The sequence below is a fragment of the Mus musculus genome, chromosome 15 (assembly GCF_000001635.26).
Source record: "Mus musculus strain C57BL/6J chromosome 15, GRCm38.p6 C57BL/6J".
In the NCBI taxonomy this organism is placed as follows: domain Eukaryota; kingdom Metazoa; phylum Chordata; class Mammalia; order Rodentia; family Muridae; genus Mus; species Mus musculus.
Window position 1 is genome coordinate 61,982,258 of NC_000081.6, and position 17,989 is coordinate 62,000,246.

General features: G+C 47.0%; 1 protein-coding gene across 4 annotated transcripts, besides 3 other annotated features; it reads left to right on the forward strand.

The window, feature by feature from the left end:
• Nucleotides 1,115-1,515: a DNAseI hypersensitive site, noted in NCBI's record as "DH I; the nucleotide coordinates are approximate for this feature". NCBI's record gives the evidence for it as "EXISTENCE:in vivo cleavage assay evidence [ECO:0001075][PMID:3004939]".
• Nucleotides 1,115-2,811: a matrix attachment site, noted in NCBI's record as "sequence encompassed by B and C primers". NCBI's record gives its function as "associates with nuclear matrix" and the evidence as "EXISTENCE:fractionation evidence [ECO:0000100][PMID:15145062]".
• Nucleotides 2,666-2,811: an origin of replication, noted in NCBI's record as "C amplicon; peak of nascent strand synthesis determined by PCR of lambda exonuclease-treated nascent strands". NCBI's record gives the evidence for it as "EXISTENCE:nuclease protection assay evidence [ECO:0001106][PMID:15145062]".
• Myc (myelocytomatosis oncogene) lies at nucleotides 3,084-8,104 on the forward strand. 4 transcript variants are annotated; one of them, NM_010849.4, is made up of 3 exons: nucleotides 3,084-3,694; nucleotides 5,250-6,021; nucleotides 7,089-8,104. In NM_010849.4, exons 1-3 carry the CDS (start codon nucleotides 3,665-3,667, stop codon nucleotides 7,649-7,651), a joined length of 1,365 nt encoding a protein of 454 aa, NP_034979.3. In that variant the 5' UTR covers nucleotides 3,084-3,664; the 3' UTR covers nucleotides 7,652-8,104. The 4 variants fall into 2 exon arrangements, with proteins under 4 accessions (NP_034979.3, NP_001170823.1, NP_001170824.1 ...); NM_001177353.1 differs by having other exon boundaries at nucleotides 5,253-6,021.
• The last annotated feature ends 9,885 nt before the right edge of the window (nucleotides 8,105-17,989 follow it).

Sequence of the window (17,989 nt, forward strand, 5' to 3'; positions counted from 1 at the left end):
TGAGTGATTTGTTTGCTCTCTCTCTCTCCCGCTCCCCCTCTCTCCCCCCTCTCCCTCCCCTTTTTCAGTTCTTTATTTATATTTGAATATTATCTCTCTCTCAGATGTGTACTTGGTGACGGTCTTTTCTACAAAGGATTATCTGTTTCATGACACGCCATTTATTAATCTGCTTGTCCCTGGAGCTTCTGTACAGTAGCGTGACCTGATCCTCTAGCTTCTCCATCCCAGATGATTGGGATTCAAGGCATTCATCACCACGCCTACCTAAAATTCCAACCTTTTAATAAAATGGCTCTCTAAAATATTTTGGCAAAGGAATCTCACTCTTTCTCTTCACTAATATAGTTCAACCACCCAATTCGTAAGCAGTCGGGCTGAGGGTGAGCATCCTTAAGAACATAAAAGCAAAATTTGGAGGCTCAAGATTCAGTTTAGTTGCTAGAGGGCTCACATAGCATGCCCTCCCCACCCGGGATTCCATTCTCATTTATCGAGGCATAAGGCCAGGTGTGGTGGGATATGTGCTGGGATGCATAAGATCTTTTATAAAGAAGAGGAAGAGGAAAAACAGTTATACAAAACTAATAAAACTGTGTGAGTTTCAGGCTAGCAAAGAATAGTCGTGAGAATCTCTCTCAAAAAAAAAACCCCAAAATAATAATAATGATAATAATGATAATAATAATAATAATAATAAAACAAGGCAATAATAAGCTAATGCTCCTGCCTTGCATTCTGACTCCTTTTGCCCAGTAAAATTCAATGCTCTGCTTTGACACGTCCAGCTTACAACACGACAAAGGTGTGAGACATGGGTGCTAAAACTTGTTCTATTGCCTTTCCGTTTCTGTTAGATCTCCTTCACTTGTATACCTGTGACTCATTCATTTTCCCCATCCACAACTAGGGCTCTGTTTTGGGTGACTGTCAGAAAGTAGGGATGGGTTCATCTACTCCCCCTCTTTGCAACTGAATAGCCACCTCTGAACCATTTTTTTCTCTAGTAATTTCTCTTCCTTTGCCTCCTTTGCAGCCTAAAAGAGTCATTTAAAGGATGACCGGAAGCTTGTCTTAGGCAAGGAAGCATCTTCCCAGAACCTGGAAACCCTGCAGCCCTGCCCCCATCCGACCTCCGCCCTCGTTGGCTTCGCAACGCTGTGGTCTCTGTGGCCAGTAGAGGGCACACTTACTTTACTTTCACAAATCCGAGAGCCACAACCCGGGTGGTGGGGGGTGAGGGGGCGGGGAAAGAGTCTCTGCAGCAAAACGCAGACTAGGGATTGGTGGCTCTTGGTGTTTGAGGCAAAATCCTAGAGGCTGTAGTCATTTTGCAATCCTTAAAGCTGAATTGTGCAATGAGCTCGATGAAGGAAGATACTATCATTCAACAGCTGAATCCTAAATTGCAAACTCAGTGGCTAATAACAACTTTGAACAATGAGCACCTTATACACGCTACTGTATTTTCTTTTCTTTCTTTTTTTTTTTTTTTTTTTTTTTTAAACCGGGTAGCAGTGAGAGAGGTTTCTTTAAGTGCCTTGGGGCGAGGAGTCCGGAATAAGAAGACTTCTTTGGGTTTTAAAGTGTAGGATAAGCAAATCCCGAGGGAATATGCATTATATAATAAATCTAGAACCAATGCACAGAGCAAAAGACTCATGTTTCTGGTTGGTTAATAAGCTAGATTATCGTGTATATATAAAGTGTGTATGTATACGTTTGGGGATTGTACAGAATGCACAGCGTAGTATTCAGGAAAAAGGAAACTGGGAAATTAATGTATAAATTAAAATCAGCTTTTAATTAGCTTAACACACACATACGAAGGCAAAAATGTAACGTTACTTTGATCTGATCAGGGCCGACTTTTTTTTTTAAGTGCATAATTACGATTCCAGTAATAAAAGGGGAAAGCTTGGGTTTGTCCTGGGAGGAAGGGGTTAACGGTTTTCTTTATTCTAGGGTCTCTGCAGGCTCCCCAGATCTGGGTTGGCAATTCACTCCTCCCCCTTTCTGGGAAGTCCGGGTTTTCCCCAACCCCCCAATTCATGGCATATTCTCGCGTCTAGCGCCTTGATTTTCCCCACCCCAGCTCCTAAACCAGAGTCTGCTGCAAACTGGCTCCACAGGGGCAAAGAGGATTTGCCTCTTGTGAAAACCGACTGTGGCCCTGGAACTGTGTGGAGGTGTATGGGGTGTAGACCGGCAGAGACTCCTCCCGGAGGAGCCGGGTAGAGCGCACCCGCCGCCACTTTACTGGACTGCGCAGGGAGACCTACAGGGGAAAGAGCCGCCTCCACACCACCCGCCGGGTGGAAGTCCGAACCGGAGGTGCTGGAGTGTGTGTGTGGGGGGGGGGGGGAATCTGCCTTTTGGCAGCAAATTGGGGGGGGGGGTCGTTCTGGAAAGAATGTGCCCAGTCAACATAACTGTACGACCAAAGGCAAAATACACAATGCCTTCCCCGCGAGATGGAGTGGCTGTTTATCCCTAAGTGGCTCTCCAAGTATACGTGGCAGTGAGTTGCTGAGCAATTTTAATAAAATTCCAGACATCGTTTTTCCTGCATAGACCTCATCTGCGGTTGATCACCCTCTATCACTCCACACACTGAGCGGGGGCTCCTAGATAACTCATTCGTTCGTCCTTCCCCCTTTCTAAATTCTGTTTTCCCCAGCCTTAGAGAGACGCCTGGCCGCCCGGGACGTGCGTGACGCGGTCCAGGGTACATGGCGTATTGTGTGGAGCGAGGCAGCTGTTCCACCTGCGGTGACTGATATACGCAGGGCAAGAACACAGTTCAGCCGAGCGCTGCGCCCGAACAACCGTACAGAAAGGGAAAGGACTAGCGCGCGAGCAAGAGAAAATGGTCGGGCGCGCAGTTAATTCATGCTGCGCTATTACTGTTTACACCCCGGAGCCGGAGTACTGGGCTGCGGGGCTGAGGCTCCTCCTCCTCTTTCCCCGGCTCCCCACTAGCCCCCCTCCCGAGTTCCCAAAGCAGAGGGCGGGGAAGCGAGAGGAGGAAAAAAAAATAGAGAGAGGTGGGGAAGGGAGAAAGAGAGATTCTCTGGCTAATCCCCGCCCACCCGCCCTTTATATTCCGGGGGTCTGCGCGGCCGAGGACCCCTGGGCTGCGCTGCTCTCAGCTGCCGGGTCCGACTCGCCTCACTCAGCTCCCCTCCTGCCTCCTGAAGGGCAGGGCTTCGCCGACGCTTGGCGGGAAAAAGAAGGGAGGGGAGGGATCCTGAGTCGCAGTATAAAAGAAGCTTTTCGGGCGTTTTTTTCTGACTCGCTGTAGTAATTCCAGCGAGAGACAGAGGGAGTGAGCGGACGGTTGGAAGAGCCGTGTGTGCAGAGCCGCGCTCCGGGGCGACCTAAGAAGGCAGCTCTGGAGTGAGAGGGGCTTTGCCTCCGAGCCTGCCGCCCACTCTCCCCAACCCTGCGACTGACCCAACATCAGCGGCCGCAACCCTCGCCGCCGCTGGGAAACTTTGCCCATTGCAGCGGGCAGACACTTCTCACTGGAACTTACAATCTGCGAGCCAGGACAGGACTCCCCAGGCTCCGGGGAGGGAATTTTTGTCTATTTGGGGACAGTGTTCTCTGCCTCTGCCCGCGATCAGCTCTCCTGAAAAGAGCTCCTCGAGCTGTTTGAAGGCTGGATTTCCTTTGGGCGTTGGAAACCCCGGTAAGCACAGATCTGGTGGTCTTTCCCTGTGTTCTTTCTGCGTCTTGAATGTAGCGGCCGGTTAGGACAGTCTTTCTTCCATTCCTGTGCTTTTGACACTTTTCTCAAGAGTAGTTGGGGTAGGCTGGGGTAGATCTGAGTCGGGGTAGAGCGACTTGTCAAGATGACAGAGGAAAGGGGAAGGGAAAAACCGGGATGCATTTTGAAGCGGGGTTCCCGAGGTTACTATGGGCTGACGCTGACCCGGCCGGTTGGACATTCTTGCTTTGCTACATTAATTGATATGTGTCCTTTGAGGGGTCAAACCGGGAGGTCGCTTCGTGGTGGCCAAAGAAAGCCCTTGGAATCCTGAGGTCTTTGGAGAAGGGATTACCTTTTGCGTTTGGGAGCGAGAAGGCTCCGTAGCTTCTGACTTACCAGTCTCTGAGAGGGCATTTAAATTTCAGCTTGGTGCATTTCTGACAGCCTGGGACCGACACGGAGGTGCGTCCCGCCCGCCAATCCCCGGCGGCGATCGCAACCCGTCCCTGAGCCTTTTAAGAAGTTGCTATTTTGGCTTTAAAAATAGTGATCGTAGTAAAATTTAAGCCTGACCCCCGCGGCACTAGGACTTGATGTTGGGCTAGCGCAGTGAGGAGAAGCAAAATTGGGACAGGGATGTGACCGATTCGTTGACTTGGGGGAAACCAGAGGGAATCCTCACATTCCTACTTGGGATCCGCGGGTATCCCTCGCGCCCCTGAATTGCTAGGAAGACTGCGGTGAGTCGTGATCTGAGCGGTTCCGTAACAGCTGCTACCCTCGGCGGGGAGAGGGAAGACGCCCTGCACCCAGTGCTGAATCGCTGCAGGGTCTCTGGTGCAGTGGCGTCGCGGTTTAGAGTGTAGAAGGGAGGTGTCTCTTATTATTTGACACCCCCTCCCCTTTTATTTCGAGAGGCTTGTGATAGCCGGAGACTGAGCTCTCTCCTCCAAGTCAGCAATCGGAAAGAAAAGCCGGCAAAGGAAGGAAGGGGGCGCGCTGGGGGTGGAGAAAGAGGAGGGCGGAGAGGGGCGGCGGCGCCGGCTGGGTAGGAGCGCGGCGACGGCGCGAATAGGGACTCGGACCCGGTCGGCGGCGCAGAGAGCCGGCACACGGGAGGGGGCCGAGCGACGCGGCGCCTCTCGCCTTTCTCCTTCAGGTGGCGCAAAACTTTGCGCCTCGGCTCTTAGCAGACTGTATTCCCTACAGTCGCCTCCCTCAGCCTCTGAAGCCAAGGCCGATGGCGATTCCTGGGCGTCTGCAGGGCTAAGTCCCTGCTCGAAGGAGGCGGGGACTCGGAGCAGCTGCTAGTCCGACGAGCGTCACTGATAGTAGGGAGTAAAAGAGTGCATGCCTCCCCCCCAACCACACACACACACACACACACACACACACACACACACACACACACACTTGGAAGTACAGCACGCTGAAAGGGGAGTGGTTCAGGATTGGGGTACGCGCTGCGCCAGGTTTCCGCACCAACCAGAGCTGGATAACTCTAGACTTGCTTCCCTTGCTGTGCCCCCTCCAGCAGACAGCCACGACGATGCCCCTCAACGTGAACTTCACCAACAGGAACTATGACCTCGACTACGACTCCGTACAGCCCTATTTCATCTGCGACGAGGAAGAGAATTTCTATCACCAGCAACAGCAGAGCGAGCTGCAGCCGCCCGCGCCCAGTGAGGATATCTGGAAGAAATTCGAGCTGCTTCCCACCCCGCCCCTGTCCCCGAGCCGCCGCTCCGGGCTCTGCTCTCCATCCTATGTTGCGGTCGCTACGTCCTTCTCCCCAAGGGAAGACGATGACGGCGGCGGTGGCAACTTCTCCACCGCCGATCAGCTGGAGATGATGACCGAGTTACTTGGAGGAGACATGGTGAACCAGAGCTTCATCTGCGATCCTGACGACGAGACCTTCATCAAGAACATCATCATCCAGGACTGTATGTGGAGCGGTTTCTCAGCCGCTGCCAAGCTGGTCTCGGAGAAGCTGGCCTCCTACCAGGCTGCGCGCAAAGACAGCACCAGCCTGAGCCCCGCCCGCGGGCACAGCGTCTGCTCCACCTCCAGCCTGTACCTGCAGGACCTCACCGCCGCCGCGTCCGAGTGCATTGACCCCTCAGTGGTCTTTCCCTACCCGCTCAACGACAGCAGCTCGCCCAAATCCTGTACCTCGTCCGATTCCACGGCCTTCTCTCCTTCCTCGGACTCGCTGCTGTCCTCCGAGTCCTCCCCACGGGCCAGCCCTGAGCCCCTAGTGCTGCATGAGGAGACACCGCCCACCACCAGCAGCGACTCTGGTAAGCTACCCCATTCACAGCAGGGTAGGAAGCGAGAGGTTGGATGGACCTCCTTCTCCACCACTCATTGGCATTAATTCAATTGGCCTCCGGGGCTCCCCCTTTCTTTCCCTTCTGTCTAAGAGCTCTTCATCCCTGGATTCCCGTGCTTCAGCTATCCCTCCCTCCCCTCCCCCCCCCCCCCCCAGACCGCCCTGGTTGTCACCCCCACCCCCCACCCTTCCCACCCCTCAGGAATTTCATTTGGGTTTTTAAATCTTCTGGCTTATCTTTCAGCTCCATCCACTCCCTTTACCCCTCCTAAGCATTTTAATTACCCTGGGAAGGGTGTGAATGAGGATAAAGGAACTGATCTGGAGGGGGGTGAATTACCTGCTTCTTTTCTTGACTGCCAGAAGAATATTTGAATTTAATGGATACGTTTGTCTAAGACCCAAGAGAAGCAATGACAGAAGCTGGGACAGCCTTTATAGCCTTAGAGCCAGGCACTAGTGAAAGTTCCTAAAGAATTGAAGAGCTGGGCTCTTTTGGGTGTTTTGTTTTGCTTTGTTTTTTCGTCCTCTTTTGAACACTTCAAAGCAAATTCTGTTCAATTTGGACTTCTCCCCCCGTCCCAACACTCCCCCAACACCAGGACGTTTGGCAAAGCTGCAAGACTTTTTTTTTTTTTTTTTTTTTTTAATTGTGCTTCCAGTAAAATAGGGAGTTGCTAAAGTCATAGCAAGAGATTTGCAGCTATCCCTCACGGGACCTGAAAGGTTCTCGGTAAAGTCCCTTAAAAATAGGAGGTGCTTGGGAAATGTGCTTTGCTTTGGGTGTGTCTGAAGCCTCATTAAATCTTAGGTAAGAATTGGCAAGGATACCATATCCTGGTACATGGTAATTTTCTCACCTGTGCCCTAACCCTGTTCTGCCTTTCTGGGAGAAGGGAAGATGGTGTCTGGATCTGATTCTTACTTTCTTCCCTTTCCAACTTGGTATTTGGATAGCATCGGTCAAATCCTATGTATAGCGTCCGGGATTCAGGAGGCGTGGCTAACTGTGATCTTCCACTTCCTCCCTTACAGAAGAAGAGCAAGAAGATGAGGAAGAAATTGATGTGGTGTCTGTGGAGAAGAGGCAAACCCCTGCCAAGAGGTCGGAGTCGGGCTCATCTCCATCCCGAGGCCACAGCAAACCTCCGCACAGCCCACTGGTCCTCAAGAGGTGCCACGTCTCCACTCACCAGCACAACTACGCCGCACCCCCCTCCACAAGGAAGGACTATCCAGCTGCCAAGAGGGCCAAGTTGGACAGTGGCAGGGTCCTGAAGCAGATCAGCAACAACCGCAAGTGCTCCAGCCCCAGGTCCTCAGACACGGAGGAAAACGACAAGAGGCGGACACACAACGTCTTGGAACGTCAGAGGAGGAACGAGCTGAAGCGCAGCTTTTTTGCCCTGCGTGACCAGATCCCTGAATTGGAAAACAACGAAAAGGCCCCCAAGGTAGTGATCCTCAAAAAAGCCACCGCCTACATCCTGTCCATTCAAGCAGACGAGCACAAGCTCACCTCTGAAAAGGACTTATTGAGGAAACGACGAGAACAGTTGAAACACAAACTCGAACAGCTTCGAAACTCTGGTGCATAAACTGACCTAACTCGAGGAGGAGCTGGAATCTCTCGTGAGAGTAAGGAGAACGGTTCCTTCTGACAGAACTGATGCGCTGGAATTAAAATGCATGCTCAAAGCCTAACCTCACAACCTTGGCTGGGGCTTTGGGACTGTAAGCTTCAGCCATAATTTTAACTGCCTCAAACTTAAATAGTATAAAAGAACTTTTTTTTATGCTTCCCATCTTTTTTCTTTTTCCTTTTAACAGATTTGTATTTAATTGTTTTTTTAAAAAAATCTTAAAATCTATCCAATTTTCCCATGTAAATAGGGCCTTGAAATGTAAATAACTTTAATAAAACGTTTATAACAGTTACAAAAGATTTTAAGACATGTACCATAATTTTTTTTATTTAAAGACATTTTCATTTTTAAAGTTGATTTTTTTCTATTGTTTTTAGAAAAAAATAAAATAATTGGAAAAAATACAATTGGGCCAACTTGTGTTTTCTTTTTCCTCTTCCTCAAACTTCCTTTCCTCAATTACAGATTAAAAGAATTTGACCATTTTCACAGGGTAGGTTTACAAATATGGGAAGGGGTTATCATTGTTAAAATGGGGCTGGGGGTCCTCAGGATTTCTAAGTTGTCTACAGGATGCTTTCTGTGGATAGTAATAAAAACCAGAGCTGTTAGTTAGGAATGGGCAAAAGGCAAGTGAGAAGGCTAGATGCAGGGAAGGGAAAAGCAAGAGGTTAAAGATAACAGCTAAATATACAGGAGGAAGAGATGGCAGAATCTCCTACAGTTAACCGAAGCCATTCCCTGGTTCACCTCAACCCAAGGACTCTGCCCTGCCAAAGAACTGGTGAGGGGAGGGAGAGAGAACCACCGTTTGTTCCTTGCCTCTTGCTCCCAGGTGATAGTCCCTTCACATCAGTATCTCCTATGCTTCTGAAAAAAACAGAGGAAGAGCATTACCACTGCTAAGTTGATCCTGGTTTTCCAAACAAGGACATACAAAGGTTCAGAGGGTTGCAGAGCTTAATGGGTACGAACACAACAAAAATAACCCAGGGCCCCTGTCTTGAAAACAAGCCTTGCTGCCTTGCTTAGTTGGGTGTCCTTCCGCTGGTTAGGGGTCTGAGAATGAGCGCTACAGGCTCCATTAGGAGCTTTGACAGAGTGCCACGAAAGAGGTACTATGATCTCTTTATACCTAGTACAGGTAGAAACAGACATGAAATAACCCATCCATGCACCCAGGGGATTCAAAACCACTTTATCCTTAGTGCATCCAGGAGGAAGATCCTAGCTACGAAGGAGAGGGCAGGAGTCATTAAAGCTTCACTACTCAAGAACTGGTAGACTTCAGTTCCCCTCCTTGTTTGTGGATTGGGGGGTTGGGGTGGAGGGTGTTGTGTGTACTCAGAGGCACATAGCTCACTCCTACCTTACCCACTTAGTTTTTAACATCAGATCCCTGCTTGCTCCTGGGAAGAAGCCAGTTTAGAAGTGCTACTGGTCAGATCATAAAATAAAACCTTGTTTTACATGAGTCATTATTTTAGAAATTGCAAGCTCGCCTTCCTCCCAAGCACTTTCACACACTCATGACACACGCTCATCAATGGCCCATGAGAAAGCCTTTTGGAACAGGTATCTTATTAATTATAAGCCTCTGAAAAGCCACAATCCAAACCAGAAACTGAAACATGTAGGTAAAGTCCAGGGAGAAAGGTACCCTAAATGTCCTAAATGACCCCATTGTCTCAGAGAAGGTCTCTAGCATCCTGGAGTGTCTTTGGGACTTTAATTCACCATCATTCATAAACCAATAAGTAATTACTATCTTTGACACCCCCCCCCCATGATCTATTGAAGCGTTTAACATTTAGTTTTTGATCTTATTTTTGGCTCTTTTAGACTCACCCTCAGCTTCAAACTGTTACACCCTCTATCCTACATTCAAAAGAAAACACAAACCCCAGTAGTAGTTTGAAATACTTTGAGTAGTTCAAAGGATTAGCAAAAGGGGGGAGCAGGGGGTGCTCTTAAATAGTTCCCTCTTTTTCCCCTTTGTGAGCCTAGGCTGGAGTGCAGCCCTGGGGTGACTCACTTGAGACCTGGGAAGGTGTTAGGTTGAATCACTCAGTCCAGGCAAGCCCAAAGAATAGAGGAAAGCATTCCTCATTAGGAAAACAACTCCTGTTCCAAATGATCAGGAAACAAGTTTAGAGATTCAGATTTGGCTGTGGGGATGGAATCGAAGTATCACAGCTCCCTATCTGGGCACTTCTCAGCTTTACCAAGCCAGGGAATGGTCTGAAAACAGGACATCGGCCAGCTTCCTTCCAGAAAGTCAGGCTGATCTTGACCATAACACAGGAAGGCTCTCCCAGCCAATCTGGAGTCCCAGGGGTCTGCAACATTGTGCAATCAAATTTATAGATAACAATCACGATGAGGGGTGAAGTGGGAGGAGCTTTCAGCTTGGTCTGGGATATACAAGAATTAGCTAGTCTCTTCTGTTGTTCACCCATGACACTGGAACTCAGTTTCCCCGAGAGGATCCCTGGGATGGTGCTCTTCAGGATAAACTGAGTGAGGAGGAAGTGTGACTTTATGCTATCATTCGGGGACAACACTAAAAAGCAATCAATTACACTTTAAGTTGAACAAAAGTTTCACAATACCAGGATAGTGCTTGAGTCATCCAAAGCTTGAACACGTATGTAGAGTCTTCTGCTGTTCTTTAAGATGGACTTTGGCACTAACCTTGGAAAAGAGGGCCAAAAAACCCACCCCCCAAAAACAAACAGAACAAAAAACGTGAGGGGATTTTCTGTGGTTTGTTTACAATAAGAGATGAGTCACAATAATGATTTTTTTTTTTTTTTTTAGCATGACTGCTAAGGAACCCTGAAGCATTTCTTCCCAACAAAAACTAATCTTTAGGTTATAACATGCTGGAAGATGAGCTTCAAGCCTGTCTATAAATACATCACTGGGTATCTTCAGGGAACAAACTCTTCACTTAAGGTTAGAGACCATCCTGGATCGATTTCAAGAACAGAGGTTTATTTTAAACAATGAAGCCTGGGCTAGAGATGTCGTTCAGTGATAAGACACTTGTCTAGCATGTATAAGGACCCATGCTTGACACCACAGGAATAAATAAAACCAAAAATGAGGTTCCTACTCATTCCCCAAACTTTAGCAATTTTGGTGGTGGTGGTGGTGGTGGTTCGACGTCTTTCCAGAGAAATCCAACAAACTGCCAATTTAGGGAAAACATCTAGCTCTAGCGACTTTGCCAAACTGGTGTGAGTTGACTCAATGACTGAGTGGATTTCCTTTTTGGGTTTTACTTCACTCAATATTGGTCTACACTAAGCTCTTTAGGAAGACAGGGTTGAGAGAGGAACAAGTGTTAATGGGATGTAGATCCTCTGAGGCTGAAAGGAATGTCCTTTGTCTCTAAACAATGCCGAGGGGCTCAGGAACACTCTCTTCCAGTCTTCACCCGACCATCTCATTAAAGGCTAAACTCTCCAGTTCGGGTCTATATGGCTAGGAAAGAGGAGCTTTGGGGAAAGCTCTGTCAGAATATACCTGCTTTCTGCAGGGGGCGGGAGGACCCCCACAAACAACTCAGCTGGAGAACAATTGTTAGATGTGACAATACTGAAGTTTGTACACAGACATGTGAAATTGCTGGCCTGAAGTCACATAAGCACTAACTAACGATAATAGCAATTAATGTTTACTGTGTGCTAAAAGTTTGACATACATTATCTCCTTTTATTCCCAAAGCAACCCCCTATACACACACACACCTCCTTTTTGGTTTTGGTTTTACTTTTTAAATTTTACTATTAAATTTTAAATATGTTTTTTTTTTAAATTTACTGCACTAGAGAGGGAACCTAGAACCTCCTGCATGCAAGGTAAGTGATCAATGGGTGAGTCACATCTCTATAGAGATTGTAGGTTGTTTCACCAAAAGTATTAGGGCATTTCCTACAGAGTGGTGGAAGTTCGAGTCCTGGGAACATGGAATAAGGATGGAATCCAGTAAGTCTTGAGAAAGAAGCTAAAGGAGAAAATGTCAGCAGCAGATGGCAGGGAAGCAAAGAAGAAGGAGAGCTAAAACCAACAAGCTAAAACCAAAAACGCTTGCTATTTGAACTGTGCCTAAGGTAGCAGGAAGTACAGCAAGGATCCACTGGCTTAGTGAGGGAATGCTTCTCTAGGCCTCTCCTATCCACTTCCCCTTCCACCCAGTATCCTCCTACTCCTTCATCTGCTAGAGACAACTGCCCATAGGTAGTTAATTAGCTGTCCCAGCACCCAACTCTCCTGCAGTACTTTGGTTCTGTTTATTTGTTTTGGCAATAGGATCTCATTAGGCAGGCCATACTGGCCTCAAACTCTGGAATTTCTTGCCTCAGCCTCTTAAGTGTTGTGTTGGGATTACCAGTTTGGGACACTTATTCTCCAGCTTTCATGCAGGGCTTTATTCAGGAATTTCCACTGTGTGATTCTAGGATGCAAATACTAGTTCTCATTCCCTGAGGGTTTAATTGTTGTTGTTGTTTCGTTAGTTGGTTGGTTTTGGGTTTTGTTCATTGGGTTGGTTTGGGTTGGTTTTGGTTTTTCAAAACAGGGTTTCTCTGTGTCTGAGAACCATTGTCTTTTCTACCACTGCAAACCCAACCATCTTTTCAAACCACTGGTAAGCCAAGTCCTTTCTGGATTAAGTCTGAAGCCATTCTCCACTCCTATTCGATACACTTACTACCTACCACAAACACGGCAGCCTGGCAGCCTCAATGCCAGTTTTGGGCTTCTCCTTGTATGCTTGGAGACCAGTTGTCTTCATCATCAGATCAACCCCTTGAAGAATGGAAGTTCATTGGTCTTGCTTAATCATGCCTGACAAGAAAGTGCAATTCACTAATTCTGTAAACATCTAAGTGAAGGGCTCTTTGATGGGCTCAATGGTGCATCAGACCTGAGTAAGGGGTGGAGTAGAAGCAAAGTTGTTTCAAGTTGCATAGCGAGAAAGGTCAAGGAAAGAGATGGGGGTTCATCAGGTGAAGGGAAGGATTTTGATTAGACTTGCTTTGCTTGATTTGGTTTTTGAGCTGAAAAGACAGGAAGCCTAATTCATTTCCATGATAGTAGGCTAGACTTGAGAGGGAAAGAACTGCTGACAGAAAAGGAGGGGAATTGTACTGACTGGTTTTGTGTGTGTGTGTGTGTGTGTGTGTGTGTGTGTGTGTGTGTGTGTGTGTGTGTGTGTGAACTTGACACAAGCTGGAGTTATCACAGAGCCTCACTTGGGGAAAAGCCTCCGTGAGATCCAGCTGTAAGGCATTTTCTCAATTAGTGGTGAAGGAGGGCCTATGTGGGTGGTGCCATCCCTGGGCTGGTAGTCTTGAGTTCTCTAAGAGAGCAAGCTGAGCAAGCCAGGGGAAGCAAGCCAGTAAGTAACATCCTTCCAAGACCTCTGCATCAGCTCCTGCTTCCTGACCTGCTTGAGTTCCAGTCCTGACTTCCTTTGGTAATGAACAGCAGTGTGTAAGTGGACAGTGAATAATCCTTTTCTTTCCCAACTTGCTTTTTGGACATGATGTTTTGTGCAGGAATATAAACCCTGACTAAGACAAGAATCAAAGTGTCTAGTCAGGTGAGTTACTGGACCGGTAGGTAGCTTTGTTTTGCTTGCTTGATGTCTGGAGCCCTCTCTTAGCTGGGTATGGCTGAACAAATGAAAAAAGAATATGTTCCCCCTACTTAGGTAAGTATTCTTCCAGGTGGTGATGTCACTGGCCAAGCTGTTCTCCCTTGGCTTCCCACAGCTCTCTTCCTTTACCAGATACCATGTCCATCTTTACACAAATGACTCTAAACCTCTTCTCTCCACAGACACCTTCAATCCACATGAGATAAAGCCTCCACATTTTGTAGCTCTGGCTGACCTGGAACTCACTATGCAGACCAGCCTTGCATTGAACTTTCAGAGATCTGCCTATATCTTTCTTAGGAGTGCTAGGACTAAAGGCATGCACCACATTTAGTCCTGCTAAACTTCTTTTTTTGTTTTTTTGGTTTTTTCGAGACAGGGTTTCTCTGTGTAGCCCTGGCTGTCCTGGAACTCACTCTGTAGACCAGGCTGGCCTCAAACTTAGAAATCCACCTGTCTCTGCCTCCCAAGTGCTGAGATTAAAGATGTGTGGTACTACTGCTTAGACTGACACACAAAATATTGTTGAAGCCAGTGAGATAAAGCTCACCTTCAATCTCAGAGGTAGGCCAGGCAGACTTTTGTGAGTTCTGGGCCAGCCAGAGCTTCATATGAAAAGTAATAATAATGATAATAATAATAATAATTTTAATAAACAAATGGGTGTATGAAAGAGTAAATGTGCACATATTTCTGGCATCTGTTTTAAGATTCTACTTCCTTAGGCTGTCAGTCATTCTCACCCCATTCAACCCTTTGCTCTGCACTGTGATTGACAAATCTTCTCTCCCTCTGGTGACTACCTAATTCATCCCAGACAGCATCAGCCTTGGCAACAACTTCTCTATGCAGGGACTGTAAGTTCCAGACAACAGAAACTCTGTTCCAATTCACAAAATCAACTAGGAAAGGAGAAGAGACAGAGGACAGAGGAAAGGAAGGAAGAAGGGAGAAAAGGAGGGAGGGAGGGAGGGAGGGAGGGAAAATGTCAATTTATGCAACTGTTTCATGATTCATCCAAGGATCCTCTCTGATTCTTTTTTGGTTGTTGTTGTTTTTGTTTTTTCGAGACAGGGTTTCTCTGTATAGCCCTGACTGTCCTGGAACTCACTTTGTAGACCAGGCTGGCCTCGAACTCAGAAACCCACCTGCCTCTGCCTCCCAAGTGCTGGGATTAAAGATGTGTGCCACCACGCCCAGCTAAACCTCTTCCTTCTAGCCAGAAGAACACAGCAGAAAGAACTATGATCAGTCTTCTGGAACCATGTGCTTACCCTTAAACCAGACAATTCACTTGGTTCCCAGGACCACACTCCTCCTGCAAAAGTTGGAACCCTGTGATTCTCAGCTTCTGAGGCAAAGGGAAGACCTATCCAAGATAAAAAACCAACAACAACAAAAAAGTCAATATAAGAAAAGAAAAAAATGTTCTCTAGATACATTCTGGGTAGTGATGGTTCTCACTGTTCAGAGATATAAGAAAAGAGCAGATGCTTAAAACCCTGACTCTTGAGAACAACTTTTGGTAAGAGAGACTCCTTTTTTTAAAATTTTATTTATTTATTTATTTACTTACTTATTATATGTAAGTACACTGTAGCTGTCTTCAGACACTCCAGAAGAGAGTATCAGATCTCATTACAGATGGTTGTGAGCCACCATGTGGTTGCTGGGATTTGAACTCAGGATCTTTGGAAGAACAGTCAGTGCTCTTAACCACTGAGCTATCTTACCAGCCCCCCACCCACCCCCCCAACCCCGTTAAGAGAGATTCGAATGGTCCATCTTAGAGGTATTGAAATTGAGTCTGAAGTGGGAGGCCTAGGGGCTGTTTTGAGCCAACTCAGCCCAGGTGATTTGCAGTGAGGTGGGAATTCCAAGGGCAAACAAGGATCAGCAAAAGCTATACCCCTCTACCACAGATTTGGAGAGAATTCAGATGGGAGGCCTGTTCCAGCCATTGCTCAGTAAGTAAGCAAGAGTCTAGCTACCTCTTCATCTCCCTCCTTCTACCACACCATTAAGTCCCTCCAGGCCATCAGCCTCAATGATTCTTTCTTTTTTTTTTTTTAATTAGGTATTTTCCTCATTTACATTTCCAATGCTATCCCAAAAGTCCCCCATACCCTCCCCCTCCACTCCAACTTTTTGGCCCTGTTGTTCCCCGCCTCAATGCTTCTTGGCTCTATCCATGTCTCCTTGCCCACTTTGCTTCTGCCAACCGATATTCTTTACCTGGGACTCTCTAGCAGATGCCAACTGCCTGTCTCTCATCTGGTTTCCTCAAAGGTAGAAAAATGGTCTCCCAAATAAGCCCGATCAGTTTACTCCCTGGCGTAGGAGAACTTGATGATTCATGTGCTCTGCTTCTAAAATACAGATCTGTGGGCCTGGTAGTGCAGATGTTAATCCCAACTACTCTACTTGGGAGGCCTAGGGAATGGACTCCATGTTCAAGGTCTGCCTGGACAGCAAGATGAGTGCTGGGGAAGCCAGAGAAAATGAGTAAAACTTTCTGAAAAGTAAAGCATTATAAAAACAAACAAACAAAGGTCCAGAGAACTGGGGAGATGATTGGCTGGTTAAGAGTACTTGCTCTTCTGCATGGGACCCAAGTTCAGTTCCTAGAAGCCGAGTAGCTTGCACCTTCAATTATGGCCCCCTCTTCTGTTTTCTCAGGACCAGGTGCACACAGTGCATATAACATACATGTAAGCAAAATACTCACACACATAAAATTAAAAATAAATAAATCTTTCAGGCAAAACTGACCTGGGATATAGCTCAAGGATAGAGGATTTGCATGGGATGCTAGCAGCCCTGACTTCCATCTACAGTCCAGAAAGACAAGTAAATCAGAAATGCCTTTGAGGGACTGAAGAGATGATTCAGAGGTTAAGAGCACTGGCTGCTCTTCCAGAAGACCTGGGTTCAATTCCTAGTACCTGCATGAGAGCTGACTCCAGTTCCAGGGAATCTGACCCTATCACTCAGACACTGTTCTTGTCATCTGCACACGGGATGATCACACACATATCATTTCACATGTGGGGATACTGAGAATGAGAGTCAGCAGGTAACTGTCTCAACTTCAACTAAGCAGGGCAGTTTGTTAGCAGGGATGGAATCTGGATTCTTATTGCCCCCCAGCTTCTTCACTTCCTGCTGCCTCTCTACAACCACACCATATTGAAATTACCTTCTTCCCTCTCTTGCTTCCGCACTGAAACTGGGGCTGAATCTAGCTGGCTACCTGACCTGATTCTCTCCTATCAGATGGATGACTTGCTGTCCTCCTGGGTCATCTCCCGTGTTTAGCAAGACAGGGTATAGAGTTTTAAATGAGTGTAGGCAGAGTGCATGAATCATCACACTTTTAGGCAGAGTGCATGAATCATCAGACTTTCCTACGCCAGGGAGTAAACTGAGCACGCATATTTTGGAGACCACTTCTCTACTCCTAGGGTCAGAAGAGCCTGCAGATGATCTACTCAAAGCAATTTTATCTGCCATTCTGTTGAGTAGTGAGGCAAGGATCATGTTACCTGCAACGGGGCCAATCTTTGCCTCTGTTTTTGAAGTCTCTGGAGAAGTAGCCGTCTTCCTGCGCTGGGGATATGATTAAGCAGTAGAACATGCACATAATTTCATGAGGCTAACATACAGCTCTTCAGAGATCAGCCTACTTATTTATGACACAATTGTTTTAAGACATCAGGTATTCTAGGAGATAAGATTCCTTCTCTTGCTTTCCTGGTACCCAGAATGATCTCCTAAACCACAAGTAATTGGCACAGAGATGGATCTTCCAAACTGACCCAGATCTACACAGATCTTATCTTCATACCCAAGAACTCCCCAGTCAATGGATATTTGGGGCATTTGCTATGCACACAGACGTCAGTGTGGAATAACCGTACTCCAGCACTTAGTAGAAAGGATGTATACTGAACGAGTATTTACAAATAATTAACCAGATTATTTTCAGGGCACAAATTAGTGGAGCAAGGATTGCAGAGTTACATGAACATCTGATAGCATTGCGGTTCAGGGAAAGTTCCCAGCCAGGGTACAGAGGATGGTGATGAAGAAAGCATGCTCAATATCTTGAGGCGCTGCTATGAGAGAGAATGAAACTCTCTAGGGGAACTGAAAGCATACAAGGATGTAAAGAATAGGAAGAGCAAAAGGACTTCAACCCTTGGATGAGACACAGGGTGATCCAATACCCGGTGACCTGCAGGGACTCAGGCCCAGTGGTTATGATGGCAACCTACCCACAGTCGTGAGTATGATGCAGTGGGAAGTCACAGTACTGAAAACCAACACACTTAACTTGCCTGTGCTGCTGTGAACGTCCATTCAATGAGGGTCAGGAAGCTCAAATAAGATAATCGCAAATACTGAGTGGTTCTGAGAGGAATGCAACCATGAAAAAAAAAGTGCTGACACTTGCAGAATGTTTATGTTTCTAATGCTGGGCTAAGTACTTCACCTGGATTATTTCACCAATTCCTCCTCCTCCTCTCCCTGTTCTCCCTTCTCCTCCTCTTCTTCCTGTTCTTCCTCCTCCTCTTCCTCTTCTTCCAAAGATTCATGTGTATCAAGGTATTCTCAAATTC